This window comes from Onychostruthus taczanowskii, unplaced genomic scaffold, assembly GCF_017590055.1.
Source record: "Onychostruthus taczanowskii isolate IOZ18803 unplaced genomic scaffold, ASM1759005v1 scaffold10, whole genome shotgun sequence".
Taxonomy (NCBI): domain Eukaryota; kingdom Metazoa; phylum Chordata; class Aves; order Passeriformes; family Passeridae; genus Onychostruthus; species Onychostruthus taczanowskii.
Genome location: NW_024496526.1, coordinates 13,162,732 through 13,190,273, shown reverse-complemented (window position 1 = coordinate 13,190,273; position 27,542 = coordinate 13,162,732). Strand labels below are relative to the sequence as shown.

Genomic DNA, 27,542 nt, shown 5'->3' with positions numbered 1-27,542 from the left:
GTCAGAAAGGTTGGCAGGGATATTATTCCACGTGATTTATAGCTAAAAGCTAAATAGCTGTAGTAACAAGCATTTCTGAAGGCATCAAATTATTTTTAATCATTTATCTAGATAGAAGTACAGCGAAAAACATATAGGTAAGAACCCCAAGCTAGTTTTACGAGAAATAAACCTGAGATTCATGGATGATCCTGAAAATGCTTCTTTCTCCCTCAGATGATGATGTGGTGGTTTCTGTTCAAAATCAGGTGGAAACACCAATTTCTTGTAGTGGTTTTGGTTGGCCAATCTGGGATTTCGTCAATTTTGAGATTTCCTGGCCAACGCACCAATGAGCGTGGTGGGCTCAGTGCTGGCCAATCACCATTGCACTCACTTGCTGCTGTGAGATAGGATTAGGAGAAAGGCAAAGCGGGCTCAAAACTTTAAAAGGTTATAAAGAAAAATTCAGTAACTAGAAGAAAGAGTAATAAGAATCAGAACAAAACCTTCAGAACCCTTCTCCTCCCCCCACAAACTTTTCTTTCCCACTGACAATGTAAAGAAACAAGACCTAAAATTTCAGTAAGTCTACCCCTTCTAGAAAAGTCTTTCTTCAGTTCACTTAGGGAGAGAAGTCCCTCTTGTTGACGTAGTGGAGACTTCTCCACAAGAAAAAACCTGCTCTCTCATGGCTCACGATTTTTTTTCATGAATAGCAGCCGCCTGGGGAAATCTGCAATCATGCAAAACTAGGACAATTGATTATCTCAAAATGAACTGAATTACCTAGAGTCACTTTTAGGCTAAAAAATAAATTTAAAAATTAGCAACTTTTAAGGTGTAATAAACTCCAAATCATATGTCTGCTGGAAGGAACAGTGTGTTCTGAATGCCTCATTCTGGAAGGCAGAAGGCTTAAGCATCATCATGTGTCTGATGTGCATCTGAAGAGTGTGTTTAGCACACAAATTTACATCCTTTATAACCATATGTTGCAGACTCGGCGTGCGCCCCGACAGAATTCCGCTGTGCAGATGGGGTTTGCGTGGGGAAATCGGCGCGGTGCAACCAGATCATTGACTGTGCAGATGCCTCGGATGAAAAGAACTGCAGTGAGTTTGTGTTCGTGCTCCCTCCCAGCAGCTGCTCCCTGATTATTCCTTGTTATGGAGCAGTTCATTCCTGGGCGTTGCTGTTTGGGATTCCAACACCTGCGCGGGCTCCTCCAACCCCACGTGAAAATTAAACGTTGAGGCTCTCAGGCTGCGTTAGGTGTGCGGTAATTTTCTGTCTCTTTCCAGATAATACAAACTGTACTTACTTCTATAAACTTGGGATAAAGTCTTCAGGATTTATCAGCTGCAATTCCACTTCTCTCTGTATACTGCCAGAATGGATTTGTGATGGGTCTAATGACTGTGGAGATTATACAGATGAATTAAAATGCCCAGGTAACTGTAAAAAAAGTTTTGAAAAAACCAAACACAAAACATTAATTTACCTTTTAAACAAAGAAAAAAAGTCCTATCTGAGGAGACAGAGTGTTTCTCATTGTGTTGCAAAATGTTTATTTGGTCAATACTGATTTATTTAACATAGAGATTATTACAATGCTGAATGCAGTTTATTCACCTTTATTTTGTGTTTCCTGGGATTATGCAAATTATTACAAATGAATACTGACTTTTTTTTCTGAAGCAAACTGTAATGTCTAGCTTTCCATTTTCTCCAGGTTAGGCCTGTCATTTATCATTTTTATTTAAGTAAAACACAAGTCATTAAAATGTCAAGCTCATCAAGCATCAGCATAATCACTCAGAAACTTTTATTAGCTGCTGCTTTAGTGGGTGGTATTTCTTTTCTTGCTGACTTGTTTTACTTTCTCTTTTATTTGGTGGAAGTCCTTGGAATAGGCTGCCAGGGTAGAATCCAGGGTTATTGCTTTTGTGATAGCAGCCAGGAGAAAGGGATCATGACAACTTGAGCCCCAGACACAGGACTGGAGTTCTAATTAATGTTAACCAATGAATTATTCATAATATTCGATTCTTACCTAATGAAGGAGGGCATTTATGTGTTTGCTCCATTTTTATCCAGAACTCCTCGTCTGAGTTTGAGAATATTAAATACAAAATGAAAACATTTTTTCTTTCTATTTGTTTTTATAATTGATTCATTCTAGATTCAAATTAACCTCCTGTTGACCAGTAACTCTCTTTCCTCTAGGAACTAGTGTTAAATAAAAATAAATATTTACTAGATAATAAATTTTATTAATTTGTAAAATTAAAACTTTTAATTTTTTGTCGTTCAATGCCATCAAATTTTTGCATAGTAGTGGACATAATCTGATTATTTCTATTTAATATTCTCTTTATCTGTGTGATAAACCTGTTGTGTCACCAGAAGGTTCTATTAGAATTCTCATATGCATTGTGCCAAATTTATTGACAAAAATATTACCAGGATCCAGAGGAACCTGGGACTTCAGCAGAATAGTCAGCCAACCTGTCTTTAAGAACTTCCATTAGTCCTATAAAATAGATGCATATTAAGTTAGGGTTTTCATTCTAATCTCTATGTTCTCTAGAATATCTCTTAATTATGAAGAATTTGTTGTATATAACACTTCATTAAGGTCAAAATAGTTTAATTTGCTGTATTTTTAGAGAAAGAAAGGGGTTTTTTTCCCATATCAAGGAAAATATTGAGAGCAGTGTGCTACAGCTTCGGTAAACTAATGTTGCATAAGTACACTAATGTGCATTTTATTCCATTGTCCATTTATTTGTATTACTTCTCTCTGAATTCCAAATGTGTGCCAAAATGTTCCATCATTTTAATGTGTGACTAATTGCCTGGATCATTCCTCCCTTTACTTGGAAGCAATACCATTCCCACTCAGGCTACATGTGATTTCCTTTGCCATTTCATTCAAAACTGACCAGCTCTGGCACATTAAGTTTTTGAGTGTTGTTTCTGTTATGAATATTGCAATTCCCATTAGCAGTTTGGTTCAGTGTCATTGTTCTTAGAGAAAATTACAGCAAAATACTCATGGAGGTTAGCTTTGCTTAGGGAATCTTTAATATCTACCAAGTCATCACAGATGTTCCACTTCTTTCTTTAGTCTTTGTTTTTGTTTTTTTTTTTTTTTCATTCATACAGCTGTAGCAGCCATAAATGTTTACTTTACCTTTCCTTTTAAAAGAGAGGAGGCTGAAAACAAATCCAATACACTGAAGGAATAATGAAAACCATGGCAGAGAGTTTCAGTGGTCTCCAGTGCTTGGAATTCAATCCTGGGCTTTCCCAGGACCTTGCTTAAAATTTTGAAAATAAGCTGTTATTAGACTAATATTTTGCTTGCATCATGAAACTTTGCATGTGGCATGTTTTCTTTCCTCACTCCTGGTTTCTTAATCATTCATAAACGTCAAATTTTAAATTACTTTCTGACTCAACAAAATTAAAAAGACAAGGGAGAACTTTTTAATTTCTGACCAAGTCTAAACCTCTGGCTCCAGCATCACTGGTTTAGCTCCTGTTAGTGCATGGATGAGATTTGTGGCTTCTCCCAGTGACAAAAATACTGCCACAATTAGGTTATCTTGTAAATGACAGCAGAAAGTTCAGAAGGGCAATTTCTTCAGCTTGTGTAAAACAACAAGCAATGCTGACCTGCCTGACCTCAAAACCTGTAAACTGAACTACTTTCCTCTCTAGGCCTTTTGATTTAGTTTGAAGCTGTGCTCTGATTCTTCTCTGAAAAAAATAAAAAATTACTATTTCAACTCCCTAAACTACTTAGCAATCACTTTTTTTTTTATTAACACAATTTTTTTTCCATTTTTAGACATAAACACTTTGTCCATCAGTATTCAGAATTTTAGCAGAAATGTATTAGGCTCCTAATCATACTAGTAGAGACCATTTTACATTACATTCTTTATTTTATCACAGTTCAAAACAAACCCACATGTGAAGAAAATTATTTTGGTTGTCCTAGTGGAAGATGTATTCTGACCACCTGGCTTTGTGATGGGCAGAAAGACTGTGAGGACGGAGTAGATGAATTGCACTGTGGTGAGCATTTTGTCTTATTTGTATTTCTCTAGTCACTAATGCACTTTGGAAACAAAGTGTGCATTTATATCTCAGAGATTCTATAAAAGCGTCTTTAATGCTGTGTTTTCAGATTCAACTCTAATACTTCATGCTGCCAATACCTTAAATTCTATTTTGTGCCAGAATAAAAGCCCTTTAATTTATTTTTTTTTTCTCTCTTAAGGATATATTTATATACAGGATTTTCTATTAATTGCATATTTAACAATTCCACTAATTCTTCACAACTCCTCATTAAAAGAGTTTTACAGATAGAATGAATCTGAATCAGTGTCTGGGGCCCAGCAGGAAATACCCAGACCTCAAAGTTGGCATTGCTTTGCATCAGAGGCCATACAGATAAAATTGTTTAAAGTAATGACAAAAGTGATGTAAATAAAATACAGCATGAGCTGTGAACTGGGTTAAGGGTCTGTTCTGTCTCAGATCGTTTCACATTCTTAAATTTTACCTAATTGAGGTAAAGAGCAGGTTGGTTTTACTCCGAATGAGAACTGTTTTTTTCAGTTTGTATAGGTTACCTGAATGGATTATTTTTGTCATGAAATTGTACCAGAGAGCAGTGTCAAATTTTTCTATTCCTAATTTAAATAAGACCTGACATTTGGGGCTTTTTTCAGTTTTTTGTGGTTTTTTTTCGTTTACTTCTTACCATGACTGAACATTTTATTACTTATTATTTATTTTATTACTCTCTTCATGACCCAGTTCCCACTGACATGCTTCCATATTTGATTTGCAGTTTACATTGTATATTTTTATCTCATAACTTTGAAATTAGGAAGTGCTGTGCACTGTGACAATCAGAGTCTTTTTTGTGGGCCACATTTGTCAAGCATAACTTGGTGTTTAAATTTCCAGGTGTTATACTCTTCTGTACAATACTGTAAACTGAATTAGCTGATTTTTGTGGACAAAAGGGAAGGGGGTTAAGTCAATGCTTCTTTCCCATTTTGAGATACCTGTTACAGTGCTCTCCTTTAAATTCAGGTTTTAATACCTAAAATTCTTTTTAATGTTAATATTAAAATTTATTGTCATCAAAATCAGTTGCAGCAAAATAATCTTTATTCTTAAAGAAAGAAGCCTGGGAAAAATGCAATACCTGAATTTTTCAGAAAAGAATATCATTGATTTAGGACAGTTTTGCAGTCTGATTTTGAAATGTAGAAGCTGAGCTCTTATTTTCAATCTATAGAAAAGTGTAAATGGGATAAAGCAAACACACAGAAATTTTTCTTGTGAGAAAAAATAACATTACATCTTTTAAAGATGGAGTTAACTTCTGGAATAGCAGGAGGAAGGCTGGGTTGGAAAATTTGATCTGGGCCCTCTCTGTCCTGCTACCCAAATAAAGCAGTTCACTGTAGTTGTAGCATCTGTTAAATATGCAAACAAGGCTTCAGGTTTTTTAAGTGTTTATCCTCATCCCACTTAAAAAATATTTGAAAATGTTGGAATGCCTTTTGGAATGTTTCACTGTTTACTTTTAAAAATGCATTGCTGAATGCAAACTCTTGGACAAACTGATAATATGCTGAATAACAAGATTGGGATTGTATGGACTTGGAGCGTTTTAATACATGGAAAGTGGGAGGAGAGAAAGGAGTGGTGCAAAAAACCCTAAACTGTGCTTGAAACGGCAGGGAATGCAGTGACGTTGTGAACCTAACAAATGCAGGGCCTGGTGTCATCCCCAGATTCGTCCTGCTCCTGGAATCAGTTTGCTTGCTCTGCAAACAAGTGCATCTCCAAGCAGTGGACCTGCGATGGTGAGGACGACTGCGGAGATGGGTTAGATGAGAGCGATGCCATCTGTGGTGAGTTGGATCTTTTCAGTTCTGGGCTGGGTCAGGTCATGCAGAATGAGGGGGACCACGTGTTCCAATCCAAGAACAGGCTGGGAGGGGAACAAGGATAGAATCTCCAAAGGGTGTGAGGGATCCAGCAGATAGGTTCATTTTTATGGAAACTGTACAATTTGTGTAATTCTATTGATGCTTAAAGAGGCTGGCCTGGAACAGAGTCTAGACAGAGTTAAAGGAATGAAGTAGGTATCTATTAAAAGGCCTTCAAAGGATACACCTTGGGCAATGCAAGAGCCTTGCTGTGTCTCTGCCCAAGATGGACTGGTATCTGTTAAAAGGCCTTCAAAGGATACACCTTGGGCAGTGCAAGAGCCTTGTTGTGTCTCTGCCCAAGATGGACCCAAAATGGTCACAAAAATGGACAATCAGTCAGGAGTTTCCACACTTTTCTAAGTTTTGGTGCATTTACATATTGGGGTCAATTGTCCAATCACAGCTTCAGGTTATGAAGTCTCATCCTCTCAGTTTGCTCTCCTCAGTTTGCTGTCCTTTACACTTTTTGGGCCTGAAGCTGCAATGGTGTCCTTGGTTCTCAGGCTGGAAAAGGATTGTTTTGTCTGACTAAGCTGTGATGTCACTCAGGGGTGACCTTATCACTCTCTACAACTCCCTGAGAGTTGTTTTAGTGAGGTGGGGTTGGTCTCCCTGTGGTTTTAGTGAGATGGGGCTGGGCTCTTTCTCCAGACAGCATTGACAGAAACAGAGGACACAGCCTCAAGATGCACCAAGGGAAATTTAGGTTGGATATTAGGAAAAAGTTTTTTATGGAAAGAGTGATAAAGTTCTGGAATGGCTGCCCTGCAAGGTGGTACAGTCCCCATCCCTGGGTGTGTTTAACAAAGCCTGGATGTGGCACTGGGTGCCAGGGTTTAGTTGAGGTGCTGGGGCTGGGTTGGACTGGATCATGAAGGTCTCTTCCAACCCAGTGATTCTGTGAATTCTGTGAAAATTTGCCTATAAAACTATCCCAGCCAGTAGGTTTATCATAATGTACAGAATGAAATAATCACTGAGACTTTAAAACAAACCCATTTAATCATTGCCAATCACCATACAAACATGGGTTAGGGTATTCCAGCTGGGGATTTGGGATGGTTCAGTGCTGAGGGCTTCCCTGCCATGTGTCCCCAGGCTCAGTGACATGTGCTGCAGACACCTTCAGCTGCCTGGGCTCCCACGCCTGCGTGCCCCAGCACTGGCTCTGCGACGGGGAGCGCGACTGTCCCAACGGAAGCGATGAGCTCTCCACAGCGGGCTGTGGTAGGTTTAAACGTCCAAAAAAATGTGATTCTCATGCTATTTCATGCTGTTTTCATGTCCACTTTGCTGGTGAAGAGTGCTGACCCACGTGTGAGCACATGGAGAGGATCCTTCACAGCTTTACTCAGGCTGACACAGCGAGGCAGCCCTGCTGGAGAACAGGGTGTGTGGCATGCCACAGGCATTTTGCAGTGTTGACTGGTGAAAATCAGCACTTCAGTGACTCTGCAGTTTTATTGCTCTTCCTGAAGAAAATGCTGCTGCTCATGTCAAGGAGGTTGCGCAAAGGAGGTTGCGCATCAAGAAGGGAGATGCAAGTTCTGTCTTCAGTTTTTTCTGGCTAATTGTTCAGATCCTGGCATCTCTTGCCCTATAAAATGTTACTTCCAGTCTTCCTGAGACACATTTCTATGAACAGTGTCAGGAGTTCAGTAAAAGTTTCATTGTAGGGTTTTTTTTTTTATTAATACATAAAAATGGTACATAAGTGTATTCTATATATTTTGAGTGTTTGTGGACTTCAGAGAGCATTTGTTCAGGAGCAGACCAATATAAGGACATCTCTTTTTCCCAAATATTCTTTTCTTCAGAGCCAGACCTTAGTTTAGTCATAGACAGCATTGACTTCTGAAGTTTTTCTTTCTTGGATTACAGAAGATTTTAGCTATCTTTACTTCTGTAGCATTCTTTGTGATAAATAGCTTTTTCTGGTATTGAATTGTGTGATGCTTTTTATCTGACTAAAAAGTTATGGTTATTTCCATTGAATTCCCTCAAATTCACTTCTCATTTCATCTTTGTGTAAGAAAATCGGCTGTTTATCTGATTGTTCTGAATTTCTTTCTTTTTTTTATGTGCTGTATTTTCCTTAGCTCCCAATAACACTTGTGATGAGAATGCTTTCATGTGCCATAACAAAGTCTGCATTCCCAAACAGTTTGTTTGTGATCACGATGATGACTGTGGAGATGGATCAGATGAATCCCTGGAATGTGGCAAGTATAACAAAAAATAGAGTAAATGAAACAATTTCACACTGCTAACTGTAAGGCATTCTTCAGGGCCTGCTACTCTAAGGCTTTATTGAAAAAGAAAACTCTTTTTTTTTTAAATTTTTTTCATTCTCACTTTTAAATTATGCATTAATTAATACAGCTCGGAATTAACTTGGATCTGGGCCTACAGTGACAAATTGTTTTCCATAAAGTCTTCCAGTTGATTGCTAATAATATTTAGAAGAATTTTAAAAGTATGTCCTAGAGTTTGTTGTTTAATAAGTTTATCTTTATTGTATGTATTTTTGTCTGTGTCTCCATATATGGGGTTTTTTTCTTCAAAAAATTAAACACATCTATCATGATTATCACTGCATTTAAATTATATCAATTATAACCATATGTGAATGTTTAATTTTCACCATTAACATGAATTTAGGGTTTCTTGTATGTTCTGATTGTCTGTACAATGTATCTGGGCCATACTCAGAAACATTAATCTATGTAAATAATATTTATGGAAAATACAGAGCAAATATCCCCTTCAAAATGACAAATTGGTGATTATCATGCCTGGTTTTCTGCTGTTACAATCTGTATTGGTTATTTACTCTTAAATTTGCTCTAGAAATGAGAACCACAAGAGAAAATAGCTAGAAAATATCTGTATATTATAGATGTCTTTATTTTGATTTCTTTCTTTGCTGGTCTATAAGCACAACACTCTGCATCTCTAGATGGAGCAAAAAATAATTTTATTTGTGTTGGCTCAAAAATTTTATGTTGAAACTATGGGAGCAAGCCTGAGGTGAGTGGTTGCTGGTTTTGTAGGATATCGTCGCTGTCGTCCTGGAGAGTTCACCTGTGCTGACGGGCGCTGCCTGCTGAATTCCCAGTGGCAATGTGATGGGGACTTTGACTGCCCAGACCACTCTGATGAAGCCCCTATCAACACCAAGTGCAAAAGTTCAGGTTTGTAATTTTTGGAAGAACATGCGTTACTTTTCTTTTTTGAGAGCGATGGTTTAGAGTCCTAAGTCAGCAAATGTAAAACCTCATACCTTAAATTTCTGGTGATTTTGGTCATGTCTTGCAAGGAGAAATTGTTCTGAGCATCCAAAACTTCAGTTTACAAAGTCCAAGCCACCAGTTTCTATGGCATAAAATTGCAGACACTTCCTTAATGCATAACTCCTGTTGATGCTAAAATAGGATTATATTAATATTGTAATTTCCAAAGTTTTTAGCTTGCTCCTATAATGGTTATTGGGTTCCAGATATTCATCACACAGGAGGAGTTCATATAAAAGGGGATATAAAGTTGCTCCCACTATAAATAATAAACACTATTTTTTTTAGTAAATCATTGACCCAATGCTATTGGTTTTATTGATATTTTCTTCTTACATTAATAATTTTTATGAGGTCTGATTGGTTTTTGAGAGGGAAATTAGTTCTGGTCTGCATTTGTTGTTCTAGTCTGTAGCTTTTTGAAAGACCAATTCTTCTGTCTTCATTGCTCTGTAGCCTGGTTCTTTATTCCAGGTTTGATGGAAAACACTCATCTGCTGTGAGGTGAGGCAGGACACCCACCTTATATTTATTTAAATGTTCCAATTGCTATTTGGAGGATCTGAATGTAGCTGAAATGATGCATTGAAATTTTGCTAAACAAGGAAGAACATATTTGCAGGTCATTAGATAAGGAATGCATTGGAATTCAGCCAGCTGTGTTCCTAAACACCTCGGCACACACAGAGGGGAGAACCCATGAGTTTTTTTAACTTTTGGAAATTAGAAGTGTATTTTGTGCAGAGATTATGTGGAGGGTTCTCCATTATATGAAAAAAATATCTAGGAGGGAGTATTAAGTTGATGTCTTCACCCATTTTTCCAGGAGAGGAATAACCTTCAAAGACATTGAAAAGTGAGAAGTTATTATAAAACTATCAATAAAGAATTGTTATACTATTTTTTGTTTTGCACACACCCAGCAGCTGATCCATGAGAAAACTAATCCCAAATACTAAGAGATGACACCAAGTTGTGTGTTCTTTTTTTGTTTTCCAGAGCAGTCATGTAACAGCTCTTTTTTTATGTGCAAAAATGGCAAGTGCATTCCTCAAAATGAGGTTTGTGATAACAAAGAAGATTGCAGTGATGGGTCTGATGAGAAAAGCTGCCACATTAATGAATGCCTCAGTAAGAAAGTCAGTGGCTGTTCCCAAGATTGTCAGGACCTTCCTGTTGGATACAAGGTGAAAAATTGCAAAATGTGGTTTAATATAATGCAAGTTTTTAGCTCTCAAGTGTTTACCTACTGCATGATTATAATAAATCCCTACTGTGTGGTATCTCTTTGTAGTGAAGTAGCTTACATGCCAAAATAAGAACATTAAAATTTTCATTTCCTGTAAGCAAACAATTGCCAATTGTATTTAAAAAATGGTACAGTACACATTTTAAACCTATGGAAAGGTGCTTTAAATGCAACAAATCATACTGGTGTATACAGAACACTGAAAATCAATGAGTAAAAATTTTACAATACATAGGAATGAACAGCAGAAATAGTGGTTTTCTCCATTGTTTTGTTTTGTTTTTTTCCCAAGACAGGGACTCTTACAGAAATATTTAAACAAAGTAATATCACCTTAGTAGCAGAATAAAACTGTTCATTGTCTGCATGTGAAGATGTTTGAATCTGCTCTTTCGCCTTGACAAGTAGACAGGAACAGCCTGCAGTAGCCTGTAAACAGCAGCTAAAAACAGAAGACAGATTTTTTCAGGGTTTTAACTCTGAAGTAACCTTTACTGCCCTCCCAAAGTTTCATCTTTTCAGCTGAACATTGGCCCACTGAGAACTAAATAAAATTTGTGCAGCATGACTTAGATCTGCAGGTACTGAACCCTCTGGAAGTGTGGGGGTTGAGACAGAGACTCAGGAGCTGCTGGGTTCAACAAAAACCATGTTGAAGAGGTGGAGAAAGAATGTCCTGGATCTCTGCAGAGAGAAACAGAGAATATAGGAGGGAACATGACAGGAAGTCTTGTGTAGATAAAATTTATGCCCCTTTTTCAAAACCCCTCTGCCCAGTTGTGTTTTGCACCTTTCACATTGCGTGTGATAAAGTTGCCAGGATCATCATCAGACCCAAATAAATGTCAGAGAAACAGAGAATATTCTGAGTTAGAAGGGATCTACAAGAATTGTCCATGTCCAGCTCCTAATCAGCCTCAAGAGCTCTCATTCACATTCCTGTGCTGATTACACAGATTGCTAGGTGGTATCAATGATTCCAAGGAAAATAATTAAAAACTGTCTATCTTTACCAAAAAAAACATATATAATTGAAACTTAAGATCTCCAAAGGGTCCATCCATCATTATTTTCAAGAAAAAATCCTTTCTATATTTTTGAAAAGCTGTGCTTTACTTTTTCTTCAGTTAAAGTAGAAAGAATAATTACTCATTCTACAGGGTTTTGTTTGGGTTTTTATGGAGGAAATAGTGCTTACGATCACATCAGCAATATTTGACAATAAAAGTAGGCATGCCTCCTGTAAACCATACAAGCAGCAAAGTAATTAGGATGTTACTTGAAAAAATGAGATGCATAAAAAGTTTATGACGCTAACATATTCAGAAGCAAGTACACACAGGTGATAAACAGAATTAAAAATGAATGTATTTGGTTTTCTTTCCCAGTGCAAATGCTGGCCTGGATTTCTCCTGAAGGATGATGGCAAAACGTGTGTAGATATTGATGAATGTTCATCTGGATTTCCCTGTAGCCAGCAATGCATCAATACCTACGGAACCTACAAATGCTTGTGTGCAGAAGGGTATGAAACACAGCCTGATAACCCAAATGGCTGCAAATCCCTTTCAGGTATTACTATTTAATGTTTTTATAATGCACAGCTGTATCCAAATAATTTGTGGGAAAAAAAAACTTAGCCCTGAGGTCTGTGGTACCTTTCTATGCAAGATAAAAACAGTTACTTTAAATCTGCTACTTTTTTAATATAAATAGGAAGGTGACTGTGTCTGAATGCAATAATAAGTTATATTTTTAGTCTGTGTTTCCCTCAGTTCATTTGTAATAAATAGATACAGTGGTTTTTGAAAGCGTGAATAATTAACTTTATTAGGAAAAATATTAGAAAAGTTAAAATACATCGCTTAGTTCTGCTTCTGAGTCAGATGAAAATAGCATGGTTATGATAAGATTTCATCACCTTTAGAATATTAGAATCTACATCAAACTTCCTCCTCTGAAAAGGAGGAACAGGAAAAAAAAATAGAAACTGCAACTCTGTTATAACATGCAAATGTGTTCAGTACAGGAGCAGAGTAGGCTGGACAACACATTACATTCTAGAGTGCAAGAGCAAAGATACAAAGCCTTTAATACATTTTTAGTTATCTCTGGTAATCTTTTTTTTTTTTTTTTTTTTTTTTTTTTTAGTTGAGGTGTCTCTCAATAGAGCTAAAATAAAGACAGCCTTAAAAAAATACTTTTAGAGTTATGTATGTTAGTGTCAGAGATGTTTCAGTGATTTTATGAATGAGTATCTGAAAGTAAATATTTTTTATAAACTGGAAAGCCAGGGTAACTCTAAGTTAAATCTGGCTTCAGTTCAAACTTAAACAATCAAGGTTTTTATGAGTAGGTTTCTGTACCATTCAGACTAATGAAATCTGTAAAAGCAATGGTCAAAACATGCTTCGTTTGCAACCATAATTAGTAGTCAGTGTTAAATTGAAAGTTAAAATTAAGTTGAAATTAAAACATATGGAATGAAATTTATCTCCCATTTAATCTCTGACATTAAATTATGTTAAAATACAGTGTGGTTCCCATATTACAAAGGCAAAAGGATTAAATTGCATTGAAAGATATACTAATTGATTGCTTTGTTCATTTTTATACTGCATCATTGATCTTTCTTGGAGCATTTGAATGTTTTAAATATTTCTTTCATCCATAACATTGATCAGAGCATGTAACATTTATTTTTCAAGCCATCTGTATTTCAGCATTGTATTCCTGATTTTCCATAAATTAACGTAAAAGCTAGTCTAATATATTCTTTCTCCCGGGGTTTAGATGAGGAACCTTTCTTAATTCTGGCTGATCATCATGAGATAAGAAAAATTAGCACTGATGGATCCAACTACACTTTGTTGAAACAGGTATAACCATAGTACCATGCTCTAAGTTTAAGTCAATACTTTTATTTTTTTCTAAAGTTTGCAACTGACAGAAACATCATCCTATAATTGGCATTGTGTGCACCACAGAACAACTGCAGTACCTTCAGAGTAATTACAATACTTTTAATTGACTATTTTGTCTGGATTCTACATGATTGAAGCTCAGGCAGTTGTTTTGTCAGTCATTCTGATGTACTAAAAAATTGTGTTATTTGTGATCCTCTTCCATCACAATGTGTTTTGTGCAATTTCAAAAATCCCCACCTATTTGGCCATGTATTATTTGGGCCATTTACTGTCATAATCTAAATCTATTTCCAGACAGGCCATCCCAATACTTATGGTATTACAAAATGTGAACTCTTATCTTTGTGTAAATCTAATTTTTAAAGTAATTACTCTAAAATGTTATAACAGAGAAAAGAAAAAGTGAAAAACTGCAAAAATAGAAAGTCATCCAGCAAATACAGAGCTGCCATTTTTAGCAGTCTGCTGTCCTTCTATGCTTCACCCAAGTGTAGTTATTTACCACAGATTAGATTTCCAAAATATGTTTCAATAAAAATATTGATTTCCTTGAATACTAATGGATCAATTGCAGTAAGACTAGGGAATTATTTACTCCTCATCAATATAATTGGGCTTTTTGTAACTTCTTGTGTCACTATGCTGTGCACCTAAATGTCACAAGAGAGGCGCTCAGGTCTTCACAACAGTAATTACGAAATTAGCCATCTTGAATGAAGCATTGCCTTTATTTAAGCTTAGACATTGTGAAAGTCTGTCTGTTCTCCTGAAATCCTTCTGATTCCCTCTCATTTGCATCTCACTGCCTCTCTCTTTTGCTGGTGTATCTGTTCATAGAAGCCTGTGAAAAGAGGGGAGGAACAGGAAATTTTCTTCGTGGTTGGTGCTGGCAGATGGTCCTGAATTCAATGGGCTCCTCTTCAATGCATTAGGGAGCAGCTCCAGCCACTGAACAAAATGTGTGTTTTCCATCTTCCATTCCTTCACTGGGCTGATGAACACCTCTGCTGTTGAACCCACTGGTCTTTGCTCGTGCAAAGGCAGCATTTGATGTGAAAGCCAAAGAGGGATCTTTACCAGCAGGACAGGGGGTTGTGTCCCTCATAAGGACATCCTTGTGTGCTTGTAGAGCCATAATGGATTTGGCTCTTTCCTGCACATCTGGCAAACACCAGAGTGGCTCTGGCAGAGGAGCAAACCCACCCTTCTCTCTGTGTATTTGATCTGTGATTACCATTCTAATAGTTGTTCATATAAACTCAGAATAAAGGAGCTGAAAGTAGGAGCGCCTTCAGTCTTCTCTGAGTTATGTGCCAGCTTTTTCCTCTATTTTCTTTTTCTTTCTTTTTTTTTCAAATACACATAAACAATACAACTGTTTGAATTGTGTCTCATGTATTGCCTTTGCTTTCCATTTCCTTCATTCCTAGTCATCAAAATCCTCAGGGTTTCAATAGGCAGAGTAGATAATCTTCCTCCTCATTATTTGTGATTTTTATCTCCATGTTTTCAAGTGGGGCACCAAGGGAACACAAATCACAGCCAAGGATATATTGTGTGCTGTGTGTAACAGAAACAGACCCACAGGTTTAAGATGAGAGACTAAGGCAGCTGATGCCATTTGAAATCTTCCCTATTCCTTCTAAAAAGCAGATTACTTGTGAAATGACAAAGAATTATGCTAGGAGGACTTAAGTGAGATATGTATATGATAAAGAGGAAATTATGTCTGGACAGAAAACTCTGTTACAGGTGTACAGAATTTTTTATCTGCAGTTGATGTTCTGATAAAAATTGAAATTAAGCTGACCCAAAATAAAACACATGAAATGAAAGTGCAGGAAGTCAATTCTCTGTATTGGTCTTGATCATTAGGAAACTTTTACAGTGTTGTGGAATATGTAAAGATAAGGCCATATTTTTTTACAAATTGCTGGCTTTGATTTATAGAATGTTATAAAATTGTATTAAATAATATTTTGTGTTCGTTGACCTGTTGTCTCCTTGGTTAAGAATTTGGGCTGGGGGTTTCTCTGTAGATGCAATTATGCTAAGAGGAGGAAAAGAGACAGGACAAGTGTTTTGCAGCCCAGTTACAAGTGACAGAGCTGCAGCTGGTTTTGTGAAAAGTGTCTGCATGTATATGATATTTTTGAAAAATGAGAGTGGTCTTCCTTCACTGAATTGTTTCAGTATTTTTATAATGATGATTTGTGCAGCCTAACTCCTCTTTTCCTGTACATTTTGATCAAAAGGTAGATTTACAGTAATTACACAGCAGTAGGTGGTGGATAAGCCGTGTATCAGTTTCTGTACGATTAAATATTGTTGTCCTTAGTTGTTTATTTTGGAGCTGGCTGGTCCTGCACATCCCTTCCCAGCAATGAATTACACTAAACAGGGAGGCTGCTGATCTACCTGAGAGCAGGATGCTATTGGGCTGATAAGGGAATTGATTAACTGACCTTGAATTTATAGAGGGAATACAGACCGCATCCGTTCCTTTCAGCGCTGCTGCTCCGTATTTCATTGATAACAACACCCTGGCATATTAAGGATAATTGTGATTTCACTACATATCAGAACATTCAGCAGGTTATGGGGCAGATAAGGAAATAAGAGGCATCATCTGAATGCAACCCTCTTCTTCCTTATCTGCCATTTGGGATGAAAAGCCATTATTGTATGACTGCTCCTCCCAGGGTGTTGGAGTACCTCAGATATAATCACCACTCTCTCTCAAAATGTGTTGGCTTTGTAATTTGAGCCATAGGAGATTCCCAGGTTCCTGCTGGATCTCCCACTTTCATGCTTTTTGTATCTACCGCTGTGTCTGTGTGTATCCACACACACATATATATAAATACATGTATATATATAGAGAGAGAGTGCCTATAATACTAGAGGTATATAGTATATCTATATAGTATAGTATATGCATACATACAATACATCTAAGAAGTCAAAACCTCCTAATTCAGGAATTAACATTAATGTCTTTTTGCACCACTACCATTTTGAACTCGTGATTAATTTATATTAGTAAGGATTTTTTTTTTCATTATTTAAATGTCATAAAGATTATACTATTTCTGATCCTCCCATCTAGTTTGCTAAAGAAAGGCTAAAGGTAGTAATCAGCAGTGAAACTGAGCAAAAATTAGAAGTATTTGCTGCTAAATTTCATTTAAATCAGAGTACAGAAAAACACAGGAGCCTCACTTAGTTTCATGTATCATCTGCATTTTTTGAAGTGACACAGTTAATTTGTCACCATATTTATTTCTGTTGCAGTCTTTGTCTTACTCTTTTTACAAGTAATGCATGGAAATGAGAGGGAAGTGCTTCAGAAATGTGCACACAGTAAAATAAAGCATTAGGAATATTAACTATGTTTTTGCATTCTGAATGCTATCCAGCAGTTTGTGTTCAAACATTTGAATAAATGGACCTTTTTTTCTGTTTTTAGGGGCTGAACAATGTGATTGCAATAGACTTTGACTACAGAGAAGAGTTCATTTATTGGATTGATTCCAGCAGACCAAATGGCAGTCGCATAAACAGAATGTCTTTAAATGGAAGTGACATCAAGGTAATTGAGGATTAATAATGTCACTACTAGAATTAAATTTTTTGAGTGCTTTGGGGAATGCTCCCTCATACATTTAACCCAGATTGTGAGGCTTTGGTGTATCAATACAAACGCAGCGTGAGCTAGCAAGTCCTAGTAAAATTTAATTGCATTTGTATCTTATTTGAAGTAAAGATAGGGGCAAGGAGAACTGTATTTAGGAGCTAAATTCCTTATGACTTATCTGACAGTTTACTGAATTGGCAGTTCCATGTGGCTTCCAGGATGCCAAAGAAGAAAAGAGCTATAATTAGGTGTAAGCTGTGTAAATACACTGGTGTATTATTTCTTCCTGTATAACATTTCCTGTGATCTTCAGTTTGTTTTTGTTTCACCTCCACTACACTGATAATTAAAATAACTCACTGTCTTTGCTGTCAAGGGTAAAAGTGCACTCCCATTTCTGCACAGCCTGTTCTGGCTCTGTAGTGGATTAAGTTCACAAATCCACTATAAAGCACATTTGTTGACTTGTGTGAACATTTTCCCAGAACTGGTGATAAGCAGTAAGGAATGCTTTGTTTATTCTATTATGTCTGACCTTCTGAAACACAGAGTTAAATGAGCAGCAACATATCCTGTGAATATTGGTGTGCAAAGAGGGAACAAAAAAAAATGCAGAGAGAAAAGATTTGTGTTTTTCCTTCTCAGCTTGTGCATCAGCTTTGCTCCTTATGAGTCAGGGTTTGAAACTCCCTGGCTCCAGGGAACCTTTGGAGCCAGTGAGCCTTTGCATCCTTCACACCAAAATAATTGTTCTTAAAAAGAAAAAGAAGCAAGTGGATGAGCAGCTTCTGGCAATCTGATTGCATTGGGGCAAAAGTGAAACCCAGCATGCACTCAGAAATTTTACCTGTGTGGGGAAAAAAATAGAAGATAGGCAAGTGTGGGGTTCAAAATCCATTAAATCCTTGAATCATATTTATTGTCTTTAAACAGTTTCCAAAGCATCCTCCTCAGCTTATGTCCCTTTGGGATGATTCAGTATTATATAAGGGCTGGGATTACTCAGACTCTTTATTTCTAATCTTCACTATTTCAAGAACAAAGAATTTTTTCCAGTTAAAAATGTTCCAATAACCAGGTAGAAGACCGTAAAAAATTGCTTTCTACTGATTCATTATTAATTTAATTTTTAAGAAAAGGTATCAGAAAGTTGAACAGCCACTAGAAGAAAATTAGGATGAGGACATGGAGGATATTTCATTTTTCCATCCATTTGCAATTTGTACAAGTGTCATGTTGATGAAAATTTTGTTCATATAGGATGCCATATTCAAACCAATAATCAGAAAAATAAGTCCATTTAATTTTCATACAAAAAAGTGGTTTTTTTCTGTGAAAAACTAGGCCCAGATTTGGCCTCTGAAAGCTAAAAAAAAAAAAGGTGAAAAAAAAATCAATAAGAATTATATACTGCAGCTAATCAGTAGTCTAACCTGAATGGTCTGTCAGTAACATTTTAGGCAGTGCCAAATTTTTGTGGCTCTTTGATTTTTTTTTTTATTAGGTTGCTATAGGAAATACTTAATAACTGATATTATTAAAAATTAGTTCAAATGAAATTACTATGATTATTTATTTAATTATTTAAATGCTTGTGTTATTATTTACTTGTGTTATCTAGCAAACCTGTTTGCATCTTTTAATGGGGTTGTTTTCTCATGAGAGTGTTTTTATGATTTTTTTCCCCTGATGGATCTCTCATTTTAATATTTTCCCCCTTGTTGTGTAATTCTTTGCTATAAATAGGTCTGCTCTCAGTGCAAGTGATGCTATTTGATGTATTGCCTTGGGTTCCTCTTGCAGGAGATGGCATTTCTTCAGCACACCACCTCTGGGAAGCCTGATGGCATCTCATTTTTCTTCCTCCTCTGCTCATGGAGGAGATACTTAGAGAGTTGAAATGACAGCTTTTTCACATGGCTGTGGTCAGCTGTTAGCAGTGTTTTATGGAGTTTAGATTCAAATGTTAGTGGGAAATGCAGTCAGAAGCTGGACCATGCACATGAAGTGCCACACTGGTGGTCTCAGTGACTGGGACAGGTTGAAGTGACTCTCCCAAGGAAAAGTCATCAAAAAGAGAGACTCATGATTTTGGTGGTGCTCTGGTGTAGTGTTTAGACAGCTAAACCACTACCTGCATTTTCAGAGTTATCCATTTCTGCATGAAATGTCCCTTGTGCCAGTGCAGCAGTTGCTGCAATTACTCCTTTATAAACTGGTGAAGCTGGTAGTGTGGAGCTTCTAGAAAATAGAACCTCTTATTTCCATTAGGAAAGCAAGGTGTCCTGGAATTTAACTTTTAAAAAGATTTTATAAGGTGATAAATTATGTAACAACCTGAGAAGGTGCTTTTACATATTCATAACTATAAAATTGATTTAAAGCATCTCACCATATCCCTTCTTATCTTGAAGGCCTTTCCATGTCTTCAGATGGTAAATAAATTTAAAAACTAGCACATTCAGTTATACATAATACAGGTTTATACATGAAGTCTATACTCTGGTGCACATGCTGTTAGTGATAAAGATAACAGTAAATTAGAATGTACACCAGAGTAATAAACCCATTATTAGTGCTTAAGAAATCTCATACATTTTCAAGTATTGCTTTCTGATTTGTGGTTTTTTTTTTTTTTTCCTGAAGTTCTAGTTGCACAAAGCTAATCAGGACTTAATCAGGAATGGAATAGTCAGGATAGATCTTGTCAGGAATAGAATTTTCAAGCCTAGAAGAAATTGGACTCAAATGATTGTGAATATTCGAATATTACTGAACACTTGTCATGAAGTACTCCCAGACAAGCCAGACTGACTCATGCTGTGATGAGATTTGTAATCACATATATCTAGAGGAATTTGTTCAAGTTCCAGAATTATCCAAGTCATCAAAAACCCTGAGAATAGCACATCCCTATCAGTAGTCTGTAGGCCTTCCAGTAGGTGACTAAATTGCTTTTGTCTCTTAACAATGTAGTCCTTTTGAGATTTAACTAATTCTAGGGAAGTTCCTCATTCTTCTGCTGCATGAATGATGGAAATAAAAGCACAGTATTTCCTTTCCAGGCAGCAACTCTGAGTGCTCTCCTGGTCTCTCTGTCACGATGACATATGGCACTACGGTGACATTAAAATGAAGGATATGCTGATGGAGACTGCTGAGAGAAATGGGGAGATGAGCAGCAGATGTGCTCAAGGGCACGCTGTGGGGAGAGCAGCCTCATCTCCACTCTGTTCTGTGGAACAAAAAATAAAATAGTGAAAGGGAGAAAAGTTTGGTTTTGTTTTATTTATTTATTTATTTATTTTTACATTAAGAGAAAACTAGAAACTTAAGATGAAAAATGAAAGATCAAAAGATTTTAAAAGTTCGTGCATAATACAGAGAAATTGGTAATTTTCTCTTTGCAATACCATAGTATGCTCCATTATCCCTTACTAGGACAAAAGTGTCACATTGTTGTAGCTACTTAAGAAGTGTCATTACCTGAAAAGTGTCAGTGTTTAGCAGTAAATAATACCCAATTTTTACATGCTTTATGTCACTGTATCAAATATCCAGTCTCTCAATATCCTGGCATCAGTAACTCCCAAATTATTGTTCCTTTTCCCAGTTATTTAGATAAATAATTAATGTCATTTTTGCTTTTCCAGGTAGTTCACAATACAGCTGTTCCCAATGCCCTGGCTGTCGATTGGATTGGGAAGAATCTCTATTGGTCTGATACTGAAAAGAGAATTATTGAGGTGTCTAAACTCAATGGCTTGTACCCAACTGTCCTTGTGAGCAAGAGAGTGAAGTTTCCCAGAGATTTGTCCTTAGATCCTCAAGCTGGGTATGAAGCAGCCAGTTTTAAGTACTTCCTACTTAATCCTGATTTGATATTAAAATATTTAAAAAAAATACATAGGAAATAATACTTAGTTGTTTGCTTGTTTGGGATTTTTTTTAATCTAATATTCAGTGATAGGAGAAAGTTGTTGTGTTGGTCTGGACTCTACCTAAACAAAGAAAAGCAATGTTTTTCCTTGCATAAAAATATAACCTATCTAGTTTACTATTTTTTTAAGATAAAAGCTATTTTCTACTATTTCTTAGAACTAGAATTTAATTTTCTTGCAACTGTGCCATTTCTTCCCTGTAAAATTGGGGAGGGAGGGTGCAGACTTTTGTTTAATGTTTTCAAGAGATGAATACATGGGATCTTTCTGTGGTTGCCTGGGCATCCCTGAGTATGCAAAAATCACTCTGCAAAGTTAGTACACAGAGTCCAAGTCTTTCAGGTAGACTTAGATGTATAAATAAATAGGCATAGTAAACTTACTGGGTTTCTTCTTCGTGTGTATAGACAGCTTTGCAAAGCTCTTTTTATATTTTTGTTACTAAACATAAGCCTTTGTTAATTTATTTTCATATAGAATTTTACTGAAAATACAAACTCGAATTCAGACTTATAATTTGTAATGGTGTTACTTGTATCTTGGGTTTGGTTGTTTTTTTTCCTCACAAATGAGAAATGCTTAGTGAATTATCCTGCCGCTGCCATGCAGTTTGTTTCCAAATTTCCAAAAAAAACATTTTCTGTTGGAGAGAGTGGAGAAAGTTGCCTCCCTCTGCTGCTTGTGTGGAGCAGGCTGGGTGCCAGCATATTGCACCTGTGTGTTGTAGGACACCTGTAACTGTTCTTAGGGCCACCATTTCCTCCTGCACACAAACTCGGTTCCAGGTGGTTATTAAGAATATGAGCTGCATCTGGATTGTGGAGAGCCTGTCCAAAGCCTGTAGAGCAGAATCAGCTTCCCAGCTGGAAAGATCTGTCCTGAGGTTCTGAGTAACAGCACACAACAGCAGCCACATGCATCCACGTGCTAAATAATGGGATTTTTCTTTCTTTATGGAAAACATGCTCTGCATTGTGGTTAAATAGCATATTGAGGGGGAAATTTCTGTTCAGCTTTCCGACAGTCTCTCTCAGTGTTTCACACATTTTGAAACTATCTGTGCGAGAAACTGTTTTAATGTTTTGGAGCTAGTACTTATTGAAGCAATTCAATTTGCATTATGTGGCTGTTAACAGCAAAAAAAGTTTTGAAATATGTGTCAAAAAAAAAGAAGCAGATGCAATATCATATTTCTGATAAATTTAGTAATGATCCATTTATGCAGGATGCGAGATTCAGAAAGTCCAGTTTGGCTGATGCTTCAAATTCTAAGGTATCAAGACTAAGCCTTTTAAATACACATTTTGCTAGTCCATCATCAATTTAATAAAATCACATTTAGCACAGAGATTCTTATTCAAACCCTTTATATTCAGCACACCTATTTAGAGACAGGTCCAGAAAAATGAAAGATTTATCTGGAAGATGGAAATATTGTAAAGTAATTACTGATTTATTGTTGAGATCAACTCAATAATTTAAGCATTGAGTCACAGAATAGTTTGATTAAGAAGAGACTTAAAGATCATCCAGTTTCAAACCTCCAAGATGGGCAGGGATGCCATTCACTATCCCAGGTTGCTCAAAGCCCCATCCAGCCTGGTCTTGGGCACTTCCAGGGATGGGGCAGCCACAACCTCTCTGGTCAATTATTGCTGCTGATTCCTTGTGTAGTCTGCCCTAGAACAGAGACCAGACAGAGCTGAAGAACAAAGCAGGGATTTATTAGAAGGCCTCCATGGATCCACCTTGGGCAGCACAAGAGCCCAGCCAGGGCTACACCCAAATGAACCAAAATGGTCACAAAATGCACAACCGGTCATGGGGTCCTTCATTTTGATAAGTTTTGGTCCATTTACATATTAGAGTTAATTGTCCAATTATAGCTTTAGGTTATGAAGTCCCATCCTTCTTGTTTTTTTCCATTCCACTATTGTTTGTGCCCTTGGGCCTGAGATTTGGATCATTTGTCCGTTTGGTCCGCAGCTGGAGCAGGAATTGTTTTGTCTCCCTGCTCTGTGAGGAGAGCTCACCATCCTCTAATATGAAGCTCAAAAGTTCACACTTAAAGCAGTACAGAATCTGAAAAATAAAAAAGCTAAAACCTGAGGCATCACAGTTACTCAGCTGCTGTGTTTTGTTCCACAGATACCTGTACTGGATCGATTGCTGTGAGTCCCCTCACATTGGCCGCGTTGGGATGGATGGATCCAGGCAGGCTGTGGTTATAGAAACACAGATATCCAGACCTATGGCTCTCACCATAGACTATGTCAACCACAGACTGTACTGGGCTGATGAGAATCACATTGAGTTTTCTGACATGGATGGATCTCACAGACATAAAGGTTGGTCAACACTTCAGTTGTTTGTTTTTGTTTTGTTTTTTTTTGGATGCTTTCCATACTGTCCTTTCAAACTTTTTTCCAACCTTTTTCAAGATGATTTTTTTCCTTTTATCAATATTTTAAAATCTTCTTTTCATTTTTGTTTGGATATGAATAGTTATCAAACATGCAATGCTATGTGTTTGTGGGAAAAATGACAGTAAAAGAAGCTCTAAGAACACACTTATTAATCTGAGGCACTCTTTCAGTTTCATACTCTGGCACATATAGTCATGTTCTCGTTTAAGTTACAAAGTGAGTAAAAGTAGAAGGCATAGATCCTCTGTGCCATGTGTCAGAATAGGGGGCTAAAATCAGCCTTTTCTCCTACTTCAGAAAGCCTGGAAAAGCTATAAGTCTGCTCAGCATGAGTTCAATATATCAAATGTAATTTGGGGCTTTCCTGGTAGATGGGTGAAATAATAACTTTTGAAATACTTATGTAATGAACTAATCTTTATCCCTGTGTTTTGCTTCTCACCTGACAGGTAATTAAAAAGCTTGTGTCATTTATCTGTAAAGTATTCAAAAAGAAAATTCTACACTATGATGAATTGTTCTCATATTCCAAATGGTATAATTAAAGATCTTTCATTTAAATTCAAATATATTAAATAGTATCAGTCTACTAAGTTTTTGTTGAGGTTTTATTTGAGACAAAATTGTTACCTGAGCTCCTTCCTCAAGCTTTACCCAAAACTCAGCACAGCTATACTGCTCGTAAAACTTCATGGATCTGGGCTTTTTTAGGGTTTTATCTCATACTGGGTACCTTCAGGTCTTCTCCAAATCCAATTGATGAAATAACTGCTTTATTTTTCTAGCCCTTACATTCATGAATTGTAGGTTATAAATACATCATGAATAATTCAATGGCAGTTGTCTGAGATGGTAGATTGGAGACACTCTAGCAGTAGCTACGAGAGCTGTAAACATTCCCATTAATTCTCAGCATAATGTCCATGGTTTTTTTGGGATAAACACCGGACAGTTGTAACCTGCTCACCTAAGCAGCACTTGCTCAGACATAGCCCCGAGCTGGATTCCTGCTGACAGTCTGCTCTTCTGACAGAGGAAGCAAAGCTCCCTACTCCTCTTGATGCCATTCTCTGTGCTGCTATCCTGCTATTTTCATTCCCATAAAATTATCCTCTTACTCTTCTTTCTGGAACTTTCAAAGGAAAGAGTTAAATAATAGCCAGTGTTTCTCCCTTAGCCCTAAACTGACTGCAGTGGTCAAACCATTCACCATCTTCTCTTTCAGGCTGAGAGTTTCAGAATTTTTCTTTCCCTAAAAATGTCCTCCTCTCACTAAACTCAGGAGATAGCTGCAAAATTCCAGCCAGATCATCTTCAGTGTCCATTGCCTTGGTCTTCAGCCTGTGGGGTTCTCCTGCACAATCGGGTAAAATCAGTTTCAACTACTTTATATCCACAGAGTTAATGTCTTCTCCTCAGGATGTCTGATCCTGGAGAAAAAGGAAATTTGTCACAATGCCGCAGCAAATGTATCCAAATTTGGTACCAGTGAAGTATCTGAGGCAAGCTCCAAAAGCAATACTGACTTTGTGTAAAGCTGGTATCGTGCTGCTTTTGAGGACATGTCTCTTTGAAGTCCAGATGGTGTATAAATATTGAAGCCATAAGAATTGAGCTTTGGGAGAAAGATCCTGAGGTATTTAAATGATGTGAAAGCAGATTTTTTTCCTTAGGCAATCATTGTGGAGGATGAGGTTGGAAGAGACCTCATGGATCACCTAGTCCAACCTCACAGATCACCTAGTTCAATCTTTTCTGGGAAAAGCATGGTCTAGATGACCCACAACCTTGTCCAGCTGCACCTTAGAAGTGTCCAATCCACCATTTATTTGGGAAGATATTCCAATATTCTCATTGTGAAAATTTTTCCTGTTGTCTGCAGTGGGAATCTTCCCAAGAGTAACCTGTTCCCATCACCCCTCACCTTTTCCATGTAAAAAGGGAATCTCCATTTCTTTGCAGCCCTCTTTAAAGGCCGGGATGTGGTAATGAGGTTTCTCTTCTCAAGAGTGAACAAACCCATTTCTCTCAGCCTTTGCTCTCATGGCAGCTTCCCAAGCCTTGGATCATCTTTGTGGCCCTTGTCTGGATCCTCTCCCACCTGCCCACACCTAATGCCTCTTGTCGTCAGGAGTTTCACTCAAAACATCGTTAACAAATGAAAATGAAGTTGTAGAAAAGTTTCTGTGGATTGAACGGAACAGTGATAGAATTCTTGGTGTCTGAAAGAGATGAAACAGCCCCGTGGGTGCTCCAAGGGGAGCTTTGGCAGTTTTGCAGAGTTCACACATAATGATCAATTTGCCTTTAATCAAAGTATTTTCCCTTTCTCCCTGCTTTCTCTGGAACAACCAACCAAAAAGAAAAAAAAAAATTTCTTCATGATTCAGCACAAGACTAGAAATATTTTGGACGATGAAATTTATCCATTGTAAAATAATTATTTTAATAGGGGAAACTCAGTGTTCAAGTTCAGTGTTTGGAACTGTGATCCCCCTTGGCCTTCTGATATCTGTAATCCACACTGATAAGCACTTAAATGAGAAAGATTAGGTTTATCTCTTGTGATAACTGTGTTCCTTGAAGGCATGTTTTTCACATGGATTTCATGGTCTGTTTTCCTTTGTCATTTTGGACATTATGTATTGTCAAAGTTAACTAAGGGGGAGATGGTTGAGTTTGTTCTTATTCTTTGTGTTTTTGAATGGAGAAGGATAAAGGCACAGATATGGTGACCACAAAGTACATTTTCATGGAGGAAAAAGTCTGAACAGGAATGCTGTGAGTGATGAAATCTGAAGTGCTCCTAATGGCAAGCTAATCATTTTCTCACCTGTTTCTATGGCCTCTGAGGATAAGGCTGGCTTGCTCTAAGGTTTTTTTCCTGAGACTATAATTTTTGGATTTTAAATTGTCTGTTACAAAATGTGTCAGAAAATGCCACAGGGATTTCAAAAGACCCAGCAAATAAGTAACTTGTTAGAATTAGTGGATTTAATATCATTAAGGGATGGTATGAGACAGTGTGCAGTGTTCTGTGCTCCACATCAGATAATTTAGGATAAACACAACAATCTTGGGCTAATTATTGACATGCTGTCTGCTAAACCAGGGAGTGTTTATTACATGCAATGAGAGCTTACATGTATTTAGATCTTGGTCTTAACATCTCTTCAACAAGTATGGGGTTTTTAAAATTTGTTTGTTTCTTCTGAACCTTAAAGCTTTTTGAGAGGAGCATCTGCTGCTTTTCTCTTGTAAAGTTCCTCTGCATTTCAACAGAGAAATTGTGTTTTATAATTGCCAAGAGACTCCTAGTAAGAATTTTGAAAACATGCTAACTAGGCCAGAAATCTTAGAGTGCTTGGGAGCTCTTCTTGGCACTGGGGCAGCGATGACCTTGCTGAGCTGTTTGAAGTTTAATGTTTGGTTATATAAACTGTCTTTAGAGCTTAGCCAATTCAGCACTGCAGCATTCACAAATGTTATACCCTGTAAATGATTAAGGAAGTATTGAAGCACTAATCTGGCTAAGCACTAAGCTGGTTTACTTATGTGAGCATTAAAAAAAATAAATAAACAATTTAAGAATTTGTCAGACTTAGCTGCTTTTTGTTCCCACAGCCCAGAGGAGATGCAGGCTTCACAGTTCCCTGGGTATCTGGTTGCTCCATGCAGGTTTTCCCAACCTTCAGGGCTCCTAAATCCCAGAGCTGCCTGCATTGCCCCGTTTCCCTTTGAAGATGAGCATTTTAGTAAAATGAAATTATTAAAGGGAAATCTGGCAGTCCAGTTTAAGAAGTACAGAAACTTCTCTGAGATTAGGCCTTAAACTGTGTCAGGTTGTTGGTTTATAAAAAAAAAAAATATTATTATTAAATTATTTCTTTAGGTGTAATATAGTTAACAGAGAATAACTTTCCTGGAGTAACTCAATTTGAAAAAACACCCTGTTCTTGAGACAGCTTCTGCCTGAATGTTTGAAATTCTCAGAATTGGAGAATTGGAGAGTATACATGCAAGTTTTGAAGTAAAGAGTGCAAGGGGTTTGGAGATTG

The 27,542-nt window shown here is 37.0% G+C and overlaps 1 protein-coding gene across 1 annotated transcript in view; it reads left to right on the top strand.

Moving 5' to 3' along the window:
• The window catches only part of LRP1B (LDL receptor related protein 1B), a 290,821-nt gene that overhangs the window by 179,122 nt on the left and 84,157 nt on the right, over nucleotides 1-27,542 (top strand). The window contains exons 45-57 of the mRNA XM_041406020.1: nucleotides 981-1,094; nucleotides 1,284-1,433; nucleotides 3,946-4,068; nucleotides 5,811-5,930; nucleotides 7,110-7,238; nucleotides 8,111-8,233; nucleotides 9,065-9,205; nucleotides 10,304-10,491; nucleotides 11,942-12,125; nucleotides 13,347-13,432; nucleotides 16,950-17,072; nucleotides 20,771-20,952; nucleotides 23,207-23,406. Of these exons, the coding sequence (XP_041261954.1) occupies nucleotides 981-1,094; nucleotides 1,284-1,433; nucleotides 3,946-4,068; nucleotides 5,811-5,930; nucleotides 7,110-7,238; nucleotides 8,111-8,233; nucleotides 9,065-9,205; nucleotides 10,304-10,491; nucleotides 11,942-12,125; nucleotides 13,347-13,432; nucleotides 16,950-17,072; nucleotides 20,771-20,952; nucleotides 23,207-23,406 (1,863 nt within the window). The remainder of the gene's footprint in view (nucleotides 1-980; nucleotides 1,095-1,283; nucleotides 1,434-3,945; nucleotides 4,069-5,810; nucleotides 5,931-7,109; nucleotides 7,239-8,110; nucleotides 8,234-9,064; nucleotides 9,206-10,303; nucleotides 10,492-11,941; nucleotides 12,126-13,346; nucleotides 13,433-16,949; nucleotides 17,073-20,770; nucleotides 20,953-23,206; nucleotides 23,407-27,542) is intronic.